The sequence below is a fragment of the Musca vetustissima genome, unplaced genomic scaffold (assembly GCF_032173495.1).
Source record: "Musca vetustissima isolate MV318-11 ecotype Yass unplaced genomic scaffold, APGP_CSIRO_Mvet_v1 utg34481, whole genome shotgun sequence".
In the NCBI taxonomy this organism is placed as follows: Eukaryota; Metazoa; Arthropoda; class Insecta; order Diptera; family Muscidae; genus Musca; species Musca vetustissima.
The window spans coordinates 9,194-29,526 of record NW_026881151.1 but is presented as its reverse complement, the minus strand read 5'-3'; the positions used below and the strand labels follow the sequence as shown (position 1 = coordinate 29,526).

At 34.3% G+C, this 20,333-nt stretch overlaps 1 protein-coding gene across 1 annotated transcript; it reads right to left on the bottom strand.

The window, feature by feature from the left end:
• Positions 1 to 9,384: 9,384 nt before the first annotated feature.
• Positions 9,385 to 19,356, bottom strand: LOC133327183 (protein pellino; the record flags this gene model as incomplete). The annotated part of the gene is made up of 7 exons (XM_061535749.1): positions 9,385 to 9,544; positions 9,609 to 9,786; positions 13,464 to 13,617; positions 13,691 to 13,789; positions 13,855 to 14,043; positions 16,187 to 16,378; positions 19,125 to 19,356. Coding segments are annotated over 7 exons (1,171 nt in total), but the record flags the coding sequence as incomplete, so codon positions are not given.
• Between the last annotated feature and the right edge of the window lie 977 nt (positions 19,357 to 20,333).

Sequence of the window (20,333 nt, the reverse complement as noted above, 5' to 3'; positions counted from 1 at the left end):
GCGAGAAGACCAAGCTGATGGTATCAACGCACAAGACGTCCAGTAGACTTGAGGTAGTTAAAGATTTTATATACCTTGGTACCACCATAAACAAAACGAATGACATCTGTTTTGAAATTCGAAGAAGGATTGTGATGGCCAACAGATATTACTATGGTCTAAGTAAGCAGTTTGGAAACAAGACCACCTCCCGCCAGACCAAACTCACACATAACACTGATACTACCCGTGTTGTTATATGAATTTGAAGCATGGGTACTTGCGCAAGCAGCTCTTGGGGGGTTTGAGAAAAAAATTCTCCGAAATATCTATGGGCCGATCTGCGTTGATGGTGAATATCGGCGCCGAATGAACCACGAGCTTTACAATTTATAGGCGGTCATTGACATAGTCGTATTGAACTGCAGCTACTACGGTGGCTAGGTCATGTTGTACGAATGAATGAGAATGCTCCAAGCTCAAAAGGCATATAAAAGCGAGCCTAGTGATGGTGTACATTTTAGTGAAGCGGGTCAATTAGGGAAAGCACAAGAATGCATTTTTTGTCCGTGTGTATTTTTGGATGATCATAAATAAAGACCATAAATGTGTCCAAACCCAAATCTATTTACACCTTCAATGTATGCTTTCGAAATGCATTGTAGTTTTATGTATTAATATGTAGGTTTAGAGTTAAGAAAATATTAGAAATAAAATGAGTTCACCTCGAACCACAGAACCGTCAACACCGTGCGTTTCTTTTTTGTCTAATTTCTCCCGTCACATCTCGTGATGAGTTTAGGAGTCGACTCATCAGATGGTTCCCGTAGAAGGGAAGGCCACGTATTAGATGGAAAGACCAAGTAGAAAACAACATCTTGGAGCGTCTTTCAAATTAAGGGAGATACGCACAAGACCGACACGCTTGGAAATCTGTTTTAAGCTCGCCTTAGGAACAACCGTTCTGTAACAAGCCAGCTAAGTATGTAAGTAGTAACAATTAACTTAATTTTAGTTATTTAAAAAAGCATATAAAAATATAAGCAATTAAATCAAAATTGACTATTAGAGATTGATGTTTTAGTTTTTGATTGAGTGTTAAAATTTCCATGACCTTGGGAAATTTAACACCCAATCAAACCCTTAAAATATCAAACTATAGCCAATTGACCTTCGAAAAATAATCCATAGAAAATATACCCCTTTTATAGGACTTGAAAAAATATGCTTAAAAAATAAACGCCTTGAAAAAATATTCTTTGAAACAGTCCTCGGCTGTTATAGGTCTTGAAAAATAATTTAAATAATAAAAAAACGTTATTTTTTTTATAAATTATCACAAATTATTAATTTCCTAAATATTTTGTATATATGTAAATACCTAGATGACATTCATTAACAAATGTGTATGTGTCTTGTGTTACTATATATTTTTCATTTATAATACCTAACTTAATATTGGGACCATTTAAAGAGGATTTTTTTACACAACATTTATTTATTTATTTTTTTTTTTGATTTTCTTCCATTATTTTATCCAATTCATGTTATGCGAATTACTTATATCCAAAAACAAAAACATAAATCTATAAATTCTTGGACACAAAACTTATGGTTGTTTTAATTTTTTCTTACTATATATATATTTATAGGTTAGGTTTCTTTTTCAAAAAAAAAAATTTATACACCTATTTATTTTCCTTTTCAAAAGCAACAGTTAGAGAAATCCTTTTTGGAAAAAAGTCTTTAATTTTTTAGAAGAAAAAAAAATTATGTGTGTTGGCCACAAACATGAAAAGCAAGCCTTAGCAGGACGAAGAAATTTTAGTTTTTACTTTTTTTAATTTGAATTTATATGTAAGTATGTATTTCAAGGCATTTATGTTTATTTTTCTTTGATTTTTTTTTAGTGGTTGTTAACTGACACAAAATGTATTTGAGACAGAGGAGGGGATAGTTTTTCTTTTTCGTTCTTAACTATTTTAAATTCACTTGGATTTTTTTTAATTTATTGTTTTAGTTTAGTTTGAATTTTTTTATTTTATTTATTATACATACAAAAAATATTACATATTTTTTCAAATTTATTCATTTATTTTTTGAAATCAAATCAAATAGCCTAGAATGTAGTTTTATTAATGATGATGGTTATGATTGAGTTGGATGTTTGAAAATGCCATGATGTTGAAGTGAAGTGATGATAAAAATGTGTTGCTTTTGAAATGAATTAAATTTTTACGAAGCCGCCAAAAAGTTCCATCACCCGAGAGTAGATCAATAATTTAATTAATTTTAAAACCCTGAATCATGAATTGCGGCATAAGTAAGGCGACCAGAATTTTTTTTTTTTTAATTAAAATAGATGACAAAAATAACAAAATATATTTTAATAAAAATAATAGTATGTGTATAAAATGTAAAATTTCGATTTACTTTTAAATATATAAAATGGTCTAAAAAGTTGTTCGTCGTTATGTGTTCCAAGGATATTTTGTAACCCACAAGGAATAGAAAATTATAGCCCTTTTGAAGCCTCCAAAATACCAAATTAGAGTGTTTCGGCTGGAAAATGCCACAAAAGACAATTGCGCCGGACTCTTTTTTTGGGAGCTATGACAAAACCCAAAAAATCCTACCAATATCCGTAGAAAATTGTAAATCTCTATCTTAAACATTGAGAGCTCTATCGTGACAAAAGACAAGCGGACGGACGGACGTATAGACAGACGGACATGTCTAAATTGACATACAATTTTATTCAAAACAAAAAAAAAAAAAAGAATATGCATATATACTTTATGCGGTCTTGGGATTATTTCTAGGTGTTACAAAAAAACCCATATATTTTATAAGGACCCCATATATTTTATAACTACTTCGTTAGCGAATGTGGGAAGTATTTAAAATGCAATACCAAACATTATTAACACTTTTGGAACCATTTAGTACCTATGTTCTCTTATAGTACATTTTTCCCAAACTACCTCCATATCTCAAACCTACACACCAATTCTGACCGCAAAAGAAATTTAGCTCTATACAAAATTTGTTGTCATTCTTTACCATTTGTACTCGTGTAAAATTTCCAAATTTCAAATATAGCTTCACCCAAATCCAATTACCAGTTAGTAAAAATTAATATAAATTGCAATGGAAATCTTATTACTCAATTTCGGGATTCCAGCTATCGGTTAGTTTTTAATCCAAACTGTACCAAATTTAGTGCCATTTAGTACACATTAGTAGACATTTCCAAAACTTCCAACAACAGTAATCCTAACTTCAAATTTCAAGATTCTAGCTCTATCGGTTCACTCAAATCCACATTTGGTACTATTTTATACACATTAGTACAAATTTCCAAAACTTTCTACATATCCCAATCCTATACCCTAACAGTAACCGTATCTCCAAATTTCAGGATTCCAGCTGTATTGGTTCACCTAAAATTTAAATTGTACAAAATTTAGTACACATTAGTATGAATTTTCAGAAATTCCTACAAAGCCCAATCCTACACTCCAACAGTGATCCTAACACAAGTTTTTAAGATTCCAGCTCAATCGGTTCACCCAAATTCACATTTTGTACCATTTTTGTACACATTAGTATAAAAGTCCAAAATATTCTACGTAGCCCAATCGTACATCCCAACAGTAACCCTTAAGCGAAATTTCAGGATTCCAGCTGTAGTGGTTCACCAAAAATTTAATTTGTACCATATTTAGTACACATTAGCACGAATTTCCAAAACTTTCTACAAAGCCAAACCATACACCCCAACAGTGATTCTAACATCAAATTTAAAGATTCCAGCTCTATCGGTTCACCCAAATACAAATTTGGTACCATTTAGTACACATTAGTATGAATTTCCAAAACTTTCTACAAAGCTCAATACTATATACCAACAATGATCGTAACTCCAAATTGCAGGATTCCAGCTCTATCAGTTCACACAAAATTCAAATTTAGTACCCATAAGTATGAATTTCCAAAACTATATCCATACCCCAATCCTACACTCTAACAGTAACCTTATATCCAAATTTCAAGGTTTCCAGCTCAATTGGTTCACTTAAAACTTAAATTGTACCAAATTTAGTACGAATTTCCAAAACTTTCCACAAATCCCTATCCTACACCCCAAATGTGATCCGAGCGTCAAATATCAAAATTCCAACTCAATCGGTTCACTCAAACCCGCATTTGGTACCATTTAGTACAAATTTCGAAAACTTCATCGCATCGGTTCACCCAAAATGTAAATTGTACAAAATTTAGTTCACATTAGTAGGAGTTTCCTAAATAGCTCAATTCTACCCCAATAATGATCCTAACTCCAAATGTAAAGCTTCCAGCTCTATCGGTTCACCCAAATCCAAATTTGGTACCTATAGTACACATTAGTACGAATTTTCAAAATTCTCTACATACCATAATCCTACACCCTAACAGTGATCCTGACTCCAAATTGCATTGTTCCAGCTCCATCGGTTCAGCCAAATCCAAATTGTACGAATTATAGTACGCTTTAGTACTTTTCGTACACATAAGTAAAAAAATTCCAAAACTACGTATGTATCCCAATCCTATACTTCGTCGGAAATGTTAGTTTAAAATTTCAGGATTCCAACTCGATTTGTACCTCCAAATTAAATTTGTACCGAATATAGTACCATATAGTACTGTTCGTATACAAAAGTACACACTTCCAAAGCCAGCTCCTTATATCCTTTTAAAACTAATTAATTTTGTTAATTATTAATTTTATAAAAGTTTTAATATATCTACACACATAAAAACTACAAATTCTCTCCTAACATATAGGGAAAATTTCATGCCAATACATGCATTCATTACTGAGATATAACCATTTGAAGTTGATGTTGTGCCAAAATATAGCTGCTAGCGATTCTATCTGCCAAGAGGTGGTATTTTATCCTTCAAAGTCGAAGTTATATTAAATTACAACCACTTTGATTGGAAAATCGGTGAATGGGAACAGCATTTTACCAATTCAATATGGTGTCAAATTGCTAAACTTGCACCACCACAGCACGGTTTTTTTATTTCCTACAAATTTCCTCAATAGCCCTATTTTTTCTCAAAATGAATTATTTTCCAATGACAACAAACATTCAACAACAATCTAATATCGAAATTTTCTCAAATACACCAATTTCCAGTCATTTCCTAGTTCTCCGCGGTGAAAATACATGTTTACACATACAAACTACACAATCTCCCCTAACCAAGGGTAAAAGTTTTATGTCGATACGTTCATTCATTATTGAGTTATAGTCATTTAAAGTTAAGCTTGTGTCAAAATATAGCGGCTACACGATTCTGTTGGCCTGGTATCTCAAATTGGAAAAATGGTTGAAATTGGCATTTTCACAAAAGCGAAAAAGTACAACAAAACAGCAGCAGCATCATTGCCACATTGTTCGTTTTTTCTTTGATTTCATGGTTGGTTTACAAATTCTGAGCATACTTTCAGGCGCATCATTTAAAATGACATTTATGTGAGAGTTATATGGCTCGTGATTTTGATGTAACGCCTAAAAGTATGCTCAGAATTTATAAACTCACATTAAAATACTATGGTAGCGATCTGGTAACAAACATTTCAGTATTTTATGTTTTTTTGCCCATGTGCGATTTCTTCATTTTTCCAATTTGAGGTACCAGGCCAACAGAATCGTGTAGCCGCTATATTTTGACACAAGACGAACTTTAAATGGCTATAACTCTGTAATGAAAGTACATATAGACATAAAACTTTTACCGTTGGTTAGGGGAGATTGATTGTAGTTTGTATGTGTATCGATAAACACATATTTTCACCGCGGAAAACTAGGGAAATCGTGATAATTTGCAAAAACGTTAAATTAGCTTTGAATGACTGGAAATTGGTGTATTTGAGAAAATTTTGATATTAGATTGTTACTGAATGTTTGTCGGCATTGGAAAATAATTCATTTTGAGAAAAAAAATAGGGCTATAAGGAAATTTGTAGGAAATAAAGAAAACCTGTTGTAGGGGGAAGTTTAGCAATTTGACACCATATTGAATTGGTAAAATGCTGTTCCCATTCACCGATTTTCCAATCAAAGTGGTTGTAATTTAATATTACTTCGACTTTGAAGGATAAAATACCACCTCTTGGCAGATAGAATCGCTAGCAGCTATATTTTGGACATAACATCAATTTCAAATGGTTATAGCTCAGCAATGAATACATGTATTGATGTGAAACTTCCACCATTGGTAAGGGGAGAACTTGTAGTTTTTATAATAAAACGATTGGGTTATATGTCGTTAATTACGAACGTGCTAATTTTTTGGTCCCAAGCGAATAATCTTGTAATCTTTATATAAGGAAATTAGAAGTAGATCTATGCCGACTATGTTTCCAAGGAAATTTGGAATCCATAGGCTACAACAAATTGTAAATTACATTCACTGTTAAAGACAAATTTTTGTAAAATTAAAAAAAAAATAAAAAGTGGGCTATAAAAAAGAGGACTTATGGCCGCTACCTTAGGCTTAAGTACAGAATATTTAATGTAATTCACGGAAAACCCTATAAAATGGACTTACAAAATTGTCCACCAATACAATTTTTTGATTCAAATGTTTCGTAAAGGTCAACCCTCTCTGATCCTCTTTCCACCAACCTAATCTTTTTACCAAGGATAGAGATGGAAAACTTAGATTTGGAATGAAAATTACGGAATTTACGTAGTCTTGGAATGCATGCCCAATGATTGGAACCTCAGCATCCTGTGTCCCGTGCACAAAAAAGGAGACAAGACGATATGTGCCAACTATAGAGGAATAAGTCTCCTTCCCATCACATATAAAGTGGTATCCAGCGTGCTGTGTGAACGACTGAAGCCAATTACCAATGATATAATTGGACCATACCAATGCGGCTTCAGACCTGGCAAATCCACCATTGACCAGATTTTCACTTTACAAGACGCTGATACTACCCGTGCTATTATATGCATCAGAAGCATGGGTACTTGCGCAAGCATATGAGGCAGCTCTTGGGGTTTTGAAAGAAAAATTCTCCGAAAGATCTATGGACCGATCAGCGTCGACGGTGAACATCGGCGTCGAATGAACCACGAGCTTTACAATGTATACGCGGACATCGACATAGTCAGTAGTATTGTGCTGCACCGACTACGATGGCTAGGCCAAGTTGTACGAATGAATGAGAATGCCACGAATTAGATGGAAGGACCAAGTAGAAAACAACATCTTGGAACATGGTCTTTCAAATTGGTGGAGATGCGCACAAGACCGACGCGCTTGGAAATGTTTTTTAAGCTCGGTTTATGGAACAAAAGTACGTAGTCTTGGAATTTTATACTTATGGTACTAAATATGGTACAATTAGTTTTGTAGGAGCGGGAATCCTAAAATTTGGAATTAAAATTAATGTTGTTGGAGTGTAGGAAACATGAGAGACTTAGGGTTATTATTGGAGTGCATGATTGACGTAGTTATGGAAATTTAGTACAATTTGGATTTTGGTGAACGGGTAGAACTCGAACTGAGAGTTGCAACTTATGTTACTGTGGAGGGTGTGGGAAATGTACAGAATTGTAACAAATCTGGTACAATTTAGTGAACAGACAGAGCTGGAATTCTTACATTTGGACTTACGATTACTATTTGAAAGCAGGATTGAGGTATATTTGGAAATTTGTACGAAAAGTACTAAATTTGGTAGAATTTGTACTTTGGTGGAATTAAGATTGCTGTTAGAGTGTAGGATTGATGTAGTTTTAGAAATTCTTACTTATGAGTATGAAAAATACTAGCTTTGGAAACATTTTGGATTTGGTTGAATCCTGAGATTTGGAATTTAGATTATTGTTGAAGTGTAGTACATATTGAGCTATGAAAAAAAAACTTTGGAGACTCGAATTTATGTTTCCGAATAGGAAATAGAATAGAAATTGCATTATGTTTAGTTAACGAGAGATCTGGAAACATAAAGTTTAGAATGTGGTTACCGACGGAAAGTTAGAAAGAAGTACCAAAGGGTTTTTGTTACTAACTGGTACTGAATTTAGTGGTGGTGGTGATGATGGTATGGAGGTAACTTTGAAAATGTAAATGTGGAACCTGTACGTATTTGCTAAATTATATAATTGGAATTCTGATCTATTTTTAATCTGTGTAATGGAAATAAGAAAGAGATTTCGGAAAATAATGCTTATGCATGTGCAGAGTACCAAATGGTAATGGTAAATTTTATATTAAATGTAGGAATATAGATGGCATTCGGAACAATAGTACACCAAATGTCGTATATAACCTATCATATTTATGATGATGACCTTATCTCTGAAAAAGTGTACAATGAATAGGAAATGTGTATGTATCGAAAATATGAATTAGTAATGGTCTCCAATAATAAAATCAAAAAATACGACTTCAACCAAACAAAATTCTAAAAACTAAATTATTAAATAAAAAATAAAAACAAAATAATTTTTAAATCTTAAGAAATACATTTTCTTTTTTTAATTTCATATAAATGTTATACAATTTTCTTCAAGATAAGAAATTAATAATAATTGTACATATAGAAATACATGTGTATAAATTTCTTATTTCTGTTTTAAGGGGGGGAACTACAGTTTTAACACATTTGTTGATGGGTTTTTTGTTTTGTATGATAAATTTACAAAATACATAGCAAACAAATGAAAAAGAATGCACATCATTTGCGAGAGAAAAAAATAAATGAATTGAAAAAAAACTATATTTTTATAGCTTAAAATTAAAACACAAAAACATTTTTGAAATATAAAAAAATTATGATGAATTAATGAATGCTTTGGGATGTGGTGGAGGAGATGGAGGCGGGTTGTGATTAGTGTTATCATACACAAATAATACCTGGAGGAAGGTTGATGAATGTGTTTTTTTTTAATGATGCTACAAAATGAATCTAGAAATTTTAATTATGGAGAAATAAACGATTTTTGTATGAACGTATGCATGCATCAATTATGTAGACGTGTGTGTGTGTAAATGTAATGCATGTATTGTATATGTATAAATAGAACATTTGTTTTCTTGTTGTTGTTTTGTTTTTTTTTTTATATTTAAAAAATAATTTGTAAATATTATTAATAATTCATTATTAATATTTTTTATCTTTTTTCGTTTGTTTGTTGGTTTTTTCTTCTTTCTATATTTTGTTTTTGTTTTTTTCTTATTGTATAATTTTTTTATGTTTTTAGAAAAATAAAGCCTATGGATTATTTGTTTTTCTTATTTTCATCTTCAACTTCTTCATGTTTGTTTTTGCAAATGTTTGCTTTAAATATTTTCTCCTTTTCTCTGTTCCTGTGTTTTTTGTTTAATATTTAATAATAATAATATATATTTATATAATACACATCTTTAATCTAAATTATCTTGAAAAATTAATTTAATATAACCCGAATTGGCGTCTAATGGCGTCGCACAGAATGGACAAACAGGTTGAAAAGCATTTGTACCATGTGGTATATCCACATTGACCCAATATCTGAAAAGAAGAATAATAATGAAATTAATATTTGTTTTGTTCTAAAATTGGATTTTAGACTTACTTAACAGTTTTCTCAGTCGCCATGTGACCACATGGATTAAATGCAAATGTTGGCGGGCCAATATCTACATAGAATGCCGGTTCGAGACCCATACACAATGTCACAACAGGTCCTACTTCTAAACACATTGGACAGCGTCGGGCACCGGTGCTTTTATCCTGACCCCAATCGTGATGGCCTATAATGGGAGATAGAATTGTATATTATTAATAAGCGAAAGAAAAAAAGAAATATATTTTTAAAGTAAAAAACAATAAATATAAATAAATTTTTTGGTTGTTTGGTTCAGTGAGAACCAAAAATACCAAACCGAACCAAATTCGGTTGTAAAACGTGCCAAATTTACATTACCCCTAGGGTAATGGCAATGATTACTAATTTTTTATACACTCCACCTCGTTAAACCCCGGACTGTTTCTAATCTGTATATTTGATACTATTCGGACCATACTGTCATTAGGTTTCTAAAAATTTTATAGCTTATATGTACGTATATATATTTGTATATATATTTGAAATTTGATGTAGAACAATTAATAAATTGACAACATTCTTTTTTTGGAGACAATGGGGTAGTGTCCATTTTATTTGGAAAAAGTGTGAAATTGGATGAAAATAGAAAAGTTGCTGTATGTACCAAAAATGGAAATCATTTTTACTAATAAATATCGTGTTTGCAAAAATTTTTTCTGTTGTAACTAATAGTGCAATCCGATGTAGAATAATTTTGTCTGTGACGAAAATCTCCTAAGATATAGTCTTATTGGAGATTTTGACATATTTCAGCAAGGTCTTAAATTAACACTTGCTGAAGTCAACAAAGAATTTGTTCCCAATATTGTTAATTTTATATTGTAGATTTCTAAAAAAAATACTATTGGATTTAAATATTTAGTTTGTTTTGTGACTTATAGTGAGATTTGATGTAGAATAATTTATTATTTTACACTACGCGCGACAAATGTAGTTTCACGTTACTTTCATACACTTTATTTAAAAAAAAGGACTGGGAAATTTTCTATAAAAAAATGCTAAAAAGTTTGAATTTCTCTTGTTCAGTGACTTATACTAAACGTTGATGGAGAATATTTGTATATATTAGACAAAAATATTTCTCCTATTTATATCAGTAATATTGCCAAAGACATTATATATCTAAAATGCAATGATTTCGAGAAATCCTAATTCGAATATTTCCAAATCTCTTGGAATAGGGGAATATTGGAAAATGGAAAATAAAATTATAAATTCAGGGCTCACATATAAATATTACAAATGGTCAAGGTTTGAACCGAAAGGCAACAGAGATCGGTACCCTAACGAAATATTTGTGTAGAATACAAATATCACCGTTAAAGGTGTTCATATTCCAGACAAGTTAAACCATTTCGAAACATTTTATGATCTATAATAAGATGATCGTCTAAAGACACTGTCTGATCGGTCTATAAAATTATTCTGATCTATAATACTCTGGTCTATACTTCTTTACACATTAAGGGAAACATTTAATTTATTCCACAAAGACTCCTCCGGGTCATTTATAAGGTTTGCCTTCAAATTAAATTAAAATTAAATTTTTATTTTCATCAAAAATACCTGACCAAAAAAGCCCAACAAAAAGCATCAATGATTATTAAAATAAAAACTCTTTGTTTTAAACTAAACTAAACAAACATAGTCTAAAAGAAAACATTTTTAATAGTCTTACAATATTCCCTACAAAAAAACTATGTAGTATATCAAAATTTGTATTTGATAGACAAACAAATCAGTACCATTGCGACTAAAGACACCGTCTATAAGACTAACTTTGGTTGCCGATTATCTAAAAGAACTCTCTTCTGGTCGTTCAGACTATAGAGATACCCTTTACGGCTGTCAATAAAAACTAAATTTACCTCTTCAAAAAATCCGTCGTAATTTATACATCGTCTAAACTATTCTTGTCGTCTTTGGATAATACCTTCTGATGGTCTATAAAAATACCTAGCAAAATACTGAAAACTTTCCCTCTACAATTCACATACGCCAAGTCGTCTATACACCTACATTTCCTCCAGCTAATCTATAATGGCTCCTTTTGTTTGTCTAAATACTCCCTTTAGCTCGCATACAATGTCTCTATTCAGTGCATCGTTTAGTTTGTCATGGGAAATAATCCCTATAAACATTTCTTACCAAATCGGTATAATAATTTCTATCTTCAACTATTCTACAAAGAATATCTTCAGCAAGCCTATAATGATTATCTTTACTTTGCAAAAAATGTCTCCGTTCAGACCACACATAACAGTTTTCCTTCAAGTCGTCTATAAAAATCAACCTAGGTCGTTTGATTATACTACCTTCGTACGTAAAGACTCCCATCAGCAGGCTATAAAAGACTCATTTCAAGATTGTCTATAAAGACTCCTTCAACTGGTATATAAACAGAACCTTCACATCACGCGTATTTAATCAACTTCTATAAAGAAAATTGTCAACTCTAGTTCACAAATCGAAACTCCTTTCTGCTCGTCTATTAAGAATCGCTTCAGGTATCTTATAAATAGTTTATTTTTCCTATAACGGATCCTTTAGATCGTTTATAAGCAAACCATTCACATCAAGTCTATAAATACTGCCTTGAAATCTTCTGTAAAAACTGTATTTATATTTTCCATTTAAAGTCCCCTCAGCTCGGCAATAAAGAATGTATCTAGTTCGCCTATAAAGAATTCATCATTATTTGCATATAAATAGTCCTTTCAGACCACCAATAAAACCTTTCGCCATTTCGTCCACAAAGACTTCCTTATGTCATATAATGGCTGGATTCGGCTTGCCTATAAATATAATCGTCCACTTGCCTGTAAGAACTTCTTCCGTATAAAATGATTTATATATGTTCGCTTATAAACATATTCAGTCCCTCTGGATGTTTTTTTAAATCCTATCCTATACTCCTTTCACGTCATCTGTTCATAATTGGTATTAAGTCCCTCTTCAGGGCGCCTTCAAGAAATCATCTATTAAAAGAACATTTTTGGCCGTCCTAATTTTCTACAAAGCCTACTTTTAATTTGAATACATGGACAATCGGGATTATATTGGATTCTTATAAAGACTGCTACTTATTTCCACAATATGATATGATATACTTTATCTTTCATAAATATTAACATCTAATATTCAATTAATACCCTTCTGGTAGAAAATGTTTTTCAGATTTTCTATTTTGATCAGTTATATACAAAGCTCTAATTTTGTAAATACTCTATAATACATTATTTCGATATTCAAGAAAAACTATTTTTATTTTAAAATAATGCATCCCTTCTATCGGTCAATGAAGACACCATTCTGATTGTCTATAAAGGCTCCACCACCTCTTCGCCTAAAACGAGCTTTTGGGTTATGTATAAGTCTACCTCATGTGCGTATATAAAACTGCCTATTTACAATCATAATTGGGTATTTCTGTAGACCATCTTGAGAGCAGATATAATGACGTAGAGATGATCCTCTATGAAAGCTTATATCTGCAAAGATTTAATGTATATTTTCAAGCCAGTTTTTGAGTATTTAAACAAACTTATTCATGTCCATATTTGATACTTCAAAGACTCACATAAGTGCTTCTAATAGTGAATAAGACTATATAATGTCATCCTTCTTGTTATCTAGCAAGGATCCAATTTTGTACTCTATCAATATTCCACCCAGAGCTTCTATTAAATCTGACATCAGTATTTCTATAGGACATATTTAAATAAACTTCTCCATATATGCCGTCTATATTTGTCTTTCTCTAAACTTCCTAACACAATCAAATGCAATTAAATTAATCCTTTTTATACAATTAAACTTTACCTTGAACATGACCACAATTTAAGTACACATAAGGCTGATTAATTTGATCACCAATATTCACTTTACGGGGTATAACTAAGGTATTAAGGCCAACAGGACATTGAGGACGACCAGCATTGACTTCGTCAATTAATTTTTCCAAATCGCGTTTTGTCTGAAAGCAAGGCAATAAAAACAAAAACTTAAATTAAAAAAGAAGAGATAACAAAAAAGGCAAACTCGCATACCGGTGAATGCTGTAGTCCTTCTGCGGAACGCCACAGTAGTGTGGCACCACATAGATCAATTAGAGTGCCATCTTGCAAGACATTTGATTCATCATAAATCTAAAACAAAGGACGAAAATAATTAATGAGTTTAAAAGGGGAATTAAAAAAGAGTCGGTCGGTACCGGTTGTCCTTTCTGTTGGGCTGAGCGAGATTCACGCAGACTAAAGACATCACCACCCACCGAACATTCACGCCAAATGCCGCATTTGGCATTGCCGCCACAAAACTGACCCCGTGGATGCATAATTAAAACACCGTTTGTTGTAAGGCCATCGATTTCCACATTATCCTGCCATTTGGTAGCTTTTTCCTGTAAAGGGGAAAAATGAGAAATAAATTATCAACTGAAAATGTAAATAGTTTAGATGTCCATCAGGTTAAAGAGGGAATTATTTTGTTTGGTCAGCAGTTCATATTTCATGACTCTTTGTGATCCATTCGGTTTATACAAATTCGTTGACCATAAGCTCGTCTATGAAGACACCTATGGCATATTAGGACTGCGGAGTCTTTAATTCGACAAAACAGGGGTCAGACCTAGCTCGTCTATAATCTGAGGCCAAACAAGACAGAAGCAAACGAGTTTTATACAAAGCGAGGTGGGACCATGTATTAATTGAAGGGAATCTCAATGGAAGCTTCCTTCTCTATAGAGGGATCTGAACTGAATAATCAAAATTTTATAGTGACGAGCTGAAGGTCCGTAGCTTCATTTTCTGGAGCTCCCTTCATCTAATCTATAGACTCAATTTAATTCTTCTATAGATATTACCTTAAGTTTGTCCATAGAGAGATTCCCTTCAGTTCGTCTGTAAAGACTTCTTGCAGTTCGCCTACAGAGATCCGCTTCAGTTCGTCTACAGAGATCCGCTTCAGCTCGTCTATAGAGACTCCCTTCAGCTCGTCTATAGAGACTCCCTGCTTCAGCTCGTCTATAGAGACTCCCTTCAGCTCGTCTATAGAGACTCCATTCAGCTCGTCTATAGAGACTCCCTTCAGCTCGTCTATAGAGACTCCCTTCAGCTCGTCTTTAGAGACTCCCTTCAGCTCGTCTATAGAGACTCCCTTCAGCTCGTCTATAGAGACTCCCTTCAGCTCGTCTATAGAGACTCCCTTCAGCTCGTCTATAGAGACTCCCTTCAGCTCGTCTATAGAGACTCCCTTCAGCTCGTCTGTAGAGACTCCCTTCAGCTCGTCTGTAGAGACTCCCTTCAGCTCGTCTGTAGAGACTCCCTTCAGCTCGTCTGTAGAGACTCAATGCTTCATCTCGTCTATAGAGACTCAATGCTTCATCTCGTCTATAGAGACTCCCTGCTTCAGCTCGTCTATAGAGACTCCCTGCTTCAGCTCGTCTATAGAGACTCCCTGCTTCAGCTCGTCTATAGAGACTCCCTGCTTCAGCTCGTCTATAGAGACTCCCTGCTTCAGCTCGTCTAAAGAGACTCCCTGCTTCAGCTCGTCTTTAGAGACTCCCTGCTTCAGCTCGTCTATTGAGACTTCCTTCAGCTCGTCTATGTCCCTTCTCATTTTCCTTCTATCCATCTTTGAATTCTTCTTCCGAAATCCCATACCCAGTAAAGAAAGATAAAAAGGATTGTGGTATTAGGCAAAAGATTGATTTTTAGAGATTACAAGTGACTAGTGAATAGCAAACAACCAATCACAACAACAAAAACTACAACAATAATTCAATGTACAACAAAACGCCCATGGTATAAGTTAGGAAGCCAGTGCAGCTAGGCGTAGTACCTACACCTCGATATCACCAACCAACCATTCCTTTGAACAAATTATGAATACCGTAACAATGACCCACTTTTGGCATTATGGGCCAGGCCACAACAACAACAACAACAAAAAGATATACTACCATGCCATCAAACATTTATCTATTGCTATTATTGTTGTAGTTGCTGGTGTTGGATTTGCCATTCATGAACAACAACAAAAACGCAAAGTCAAAGCAATTGAGTGGCACTCATAGTACTCCTCGTCGTCGTCATCATCATCGTAGTCATAGTCATAGCCACCACCATCATCATCACCATACCACACAAAATACCACAGAGCAACCACAACAGAGTTCAAGCCGCACATTCATTCAGACACACACACAAACTCTCAGTTTCGAGCTTTCCTCTGGCTCCTCATTCTTGGCTTCTTCAACCACTCAAAAGTTTAAACAATTTATTGATTAAATTTTAATGATATACTAGGGAGGCGGCTATACCAAACAAATGTCTAAAGCAAGAACAAACTGTGGGCTGGAATGGTCGGATGTATGGATGGTTTGCTGGTTGGTTGTGTTGTTTGGTTGCTTGGCTGACTATCTCTTCTATAGGTTTGCCTTTTAGGCTCTGCTTGTTTCTTGGAGTCACAACGAGAGGGAGAGGAGAGTGAGTCCGAGGAGGCGCAGAAGTTATTTCACCGGTCCGCTTACATTACATACTTACACCCAAGAAAATATTCCTACTCGAATCGAAGCCGGCTGCAAATATTCTCGCTTTTGAGGGTTCACTTCGATTGACCAGAATGCGACATGCAAAACGTGATATTGTACTCTGCATTACTTTTGCATCTTTCTTGTCACCGGGCAGTGTGTCCATAACCACAAAATCTATGGGTGATTCTGAAGAGCGGCCAACCTGTAATAAAACAGAAAAGGAGATGAAGAAGAATTAGCAAAAAATACCGGAAATGTAAGACCTGCTGGAAAAGTATTTATCAATGAAACAGGTTCTGCTTTTTTTTCATAACCATGAGTAAAATAGAATTTTATTATTAGAGGAGAGAAGCAAATAATTTTGTTGGTTGGTGGGCTCCAGAGCGGAATGTCAATGGAACTTGAAATTGGTTTGCATTGTAAAGCATAGCTGCGGCAAATGTAAGTCAAAGTGTGGTAGGAAACATAACAAGGTAGGTGGTGATGGATGCATGTTTGTGTGTGTGTGTTTTGGTTGGTTTGTTTGCATTTCTAGACCGGAAACGTTTAACTGGGTCTTCTATTCTAAGCGAAGAGACGACAGACACATCAGTAATCAGTGGAGTTATACAACAAGTTGCAAATGAAGCAGAACTAGTTGCAATTATAAAACTATTATGTAATTACTTTAAACAGAAATGTGAATAAACCACAAGTTCAGAAACAATTTCTAACTGATGTGAGGCTTTATAGGCGAGGAAAGCATAAGAGAAGACAAGCCCAAAGAAGTATTTTTAGACGAGCTGAAGGGAGTCTTTATAGAAGAGCTGAATGGAGTCTCTATAGACTAGCTGAAGTGAGTCTCTATAGACGAGCTGAAGAGAGTCTCTATAGACGAGCTGAAGGGAGTCTCTATAGACGAGCTGAAGGGAGTCTCTATAGACGAGCTGAAGGGAGTCTCTATAGACGAGCTGAAGGGAGTCTCTATAGACGAGCTGAAGGGAGTCTCTATAGACGAGCTGAAGGGAGTCTCTATAGACTGACGGGGGCGAGCAGAAGAGAGTCCTTACGAGCTGAAGGGAGTCTTTATAGAAGAGCTGAAGGGGGTCTTTATAGAGGAGCTGAAGGAAGTATTTATAGTCGCGCTAAACCTTGACATTATAGACGAGCTAAAGGGAGTTATTAAAGTTCGGTTGAATGGAGCCCTTATAGGCGAGCGGAATAGAGCCTCTATAGGCCAGAGAGTCGTTATAGACGACCTGAAATCTAAGGCTTTGAGGTTTGCGATATTTTAAAATATATTTTTTTTAAAAATCTTCACCTTTTCTAGATCTTTGAAAATATTTTTAAAAATCTAGACCCTCGAAAAATATTTAAAAAAATCCATATCTTCGAAAAAAAATTTAAAAAATCTAGATCTTCGAAAAATATTTTTAAAAATTCAGGTTTTCGAACAATTTTTTTAATTTCTGGGAGGACTGCCAAGGCCTGGGGTTTTTAAAAATATTTTTCGAGTTCTGTCCTGGGCCTGGGTTTTATACAAATATTTTTGGCGCGGATTTAAAAAAAATTTCTAGAGGATTTCTATGGATTTAAAAAAAATGTTCGTAGACCTCTCAAAAATATTTGTAAAACTCCCAGGCCCAGGACAGGCCTCTAAAAAATATTTGTAACAAACCCAGGCCCAGTACAGAACTCTCAAAAATATTTTTAACCAATGAGCGGAGCAGTATAGTCGGCCGGGGCCGACCATATGATACCCTACACAACCTCCATGAAAATTTAACTTTCTGCGGTTCTATATTCTGAGCATGGACAATATTTTGCGATATTTGCACCCGCTTGACCGGCCAGAGGTCAACAAATATTACTACTATTCAGTACAGCCCTTCTAATTACTTGTACCGGATCCCGTTGACCGTGGGTTGTGTTGTGATGTTCGGCTTTCAATTGTGGTCTATAGATCGACTATAATTGATCGACATAAAAAAATTCAGTTTTCGGTCCACTTCATCCCAATACTATTATCTGATCATCAGCGAAAATTATAGGCGCTGTCCTCAACAATAACTGGAACCTCACAGAACATTTCAAAGCGATCAGCGCTATATTTCCGTAGTGTGGTAATGGATTACTAAATAATATATGAACACGTATATACCTGTAAATATTTAAGTGTAGCTCCCACCAGGGTCCATTTGACCCGCTAAATATTAACCGATCTTTATCAAAGCATGCATGCTCATTCTTTGCCCCGACCGTCTTCTCCATGTAAATATTCCCGATGTTCGGGCCATAATTGCGGCCTTTGGAGCGATCAGAAAATCAAATAAAACATAAATAAAGTTTTCGGTCCATTTCATAAATATTAAACGATCTTTACCAAAAACAATAGGGGTCTTCATTGGTCAGAACACATCCTACATGCAAAATTTCATGGAGATTGATCCATAACTGTGGCCTGTAGACGGGCAGACAGACAGACGGACGGATACACATATCTAGATCGACTCAGCTAGTCGAGATATGACCATCGCTATACTTAAAATAGATCTAGGACCAATATTTGGCGGCGTTACAAACTCTTGGGGCTGCACAAAGCTATAATACCCTGACAACATAGTTGTGTAGGGTATAAAAATTCACGCCTTGGTAAGATCTCGAAAGGAATTTTTAAAAAATCCCACCACCTTTGAGGTGTATTGTCACTGTGTACCCTATGGTCATCCTTCCTAAGTCTCATTTAATATCCATTAATAAATTGTGTTCTTCATATGAGACACACAACTGTCATGTGTCATCATTTTGACATTTGTCATTCTACTGCTACTCTAGTAAAAACTAATATTCTTGAGTAGATTATGAGATACAAACAAACACACATACATAGACTTCCCAGCCACCCCACATTGACGGTATGCGTGGTATTATCCCATTATCAATTTTTTTCTTCTTATAGCTTTGCTCACCTGAAACATATCCGTTTCCGTATCCTCTTTGTATTCGACTATGACAGCTTGATTGCGAGATAATGTGTACGATATTGAATGTTGATTGGCATCGAGTATGGCTTTTGATGTTTGTGGCGATTGGACAATGTAGTGTTTGGAACGTTTGACACCACTGGGTTCACTGCGTTTGTACAGGACAAACTTGGAACGTCTTCGGCCGCGATCGCCCTGTGGCAAATAACCATTGTAGCTGGAATTAGAGAACAATAAGAAGAAGAAGAATAAGTATTAAATATTATGAAAAAATAGAAAAAAAAAAAACAAAAGATTCGCATTACAAAATAGGCTGTGAAATAACAACAAGCCAACGACGACGATGTTACGTTTGAATGAAACAAAATGCCAGCGACCAAGAACTAGGTCAAGTTTTTCGGAACAATCGAACATATTTTGAAATTACGATTTACAACACAACAAAAAACTAAACTAAATTTTGAGCTCAACCAGTGAACACCACCAACACACAATTCAGAACCACAACTGTGGTCGTCATCATCATCATCACCACCTCCATTATCGGCACTTCTGTTAATATTCTATATCTAATGGGAGGGCAGGAGGAGGAAGAGTAGTCGGTCGGTGCTGCCATTCATTGTGGCTTCAATTCTATTGTGGAGGCTTCATTGGTTTTGGGTTTTTTGTTCAGAAACAATTGTTGATGTTGTTCGTTAAAAGATTATTCACATCGCTCTTTACAACAACAACCACAGCCAACAACAACATCAATTAAAAGCTTTGTATTTTAATTTAATGCGGCTTTTGTGTTGCTGTTGTTGCTGCTGCAGTTGTTTGCTATGATTTCGATGCCGATGTAATGCAGTTTCACACATTCATTAGTATTTATTTTGGTTTTGTTGTTTTTTTCTTCTTCATTTGCTATAAAATTTCAAAATTAACCTAAAAGCCAAATAATTAACACCTTATTGCAAAAAACAAGAAAACAAAAGCAGAAGAAGAATAACAACAAATGAGGTGGCAAAGAATTTCTTCTTGGAATACGAAGTTTTGAAAATAATTTTAGAAATTGTAAAATACCTACTTCATCAAAATTTTCGGAAAAAAGTTATTAAATATTTTCAGAGGCCTTTGATGGGCCTCTGAAAAAAAAAACAGTACGGAAAGTAGTAAAGTCGGACGGACCGACTATATGATACCCTTCACCACTTC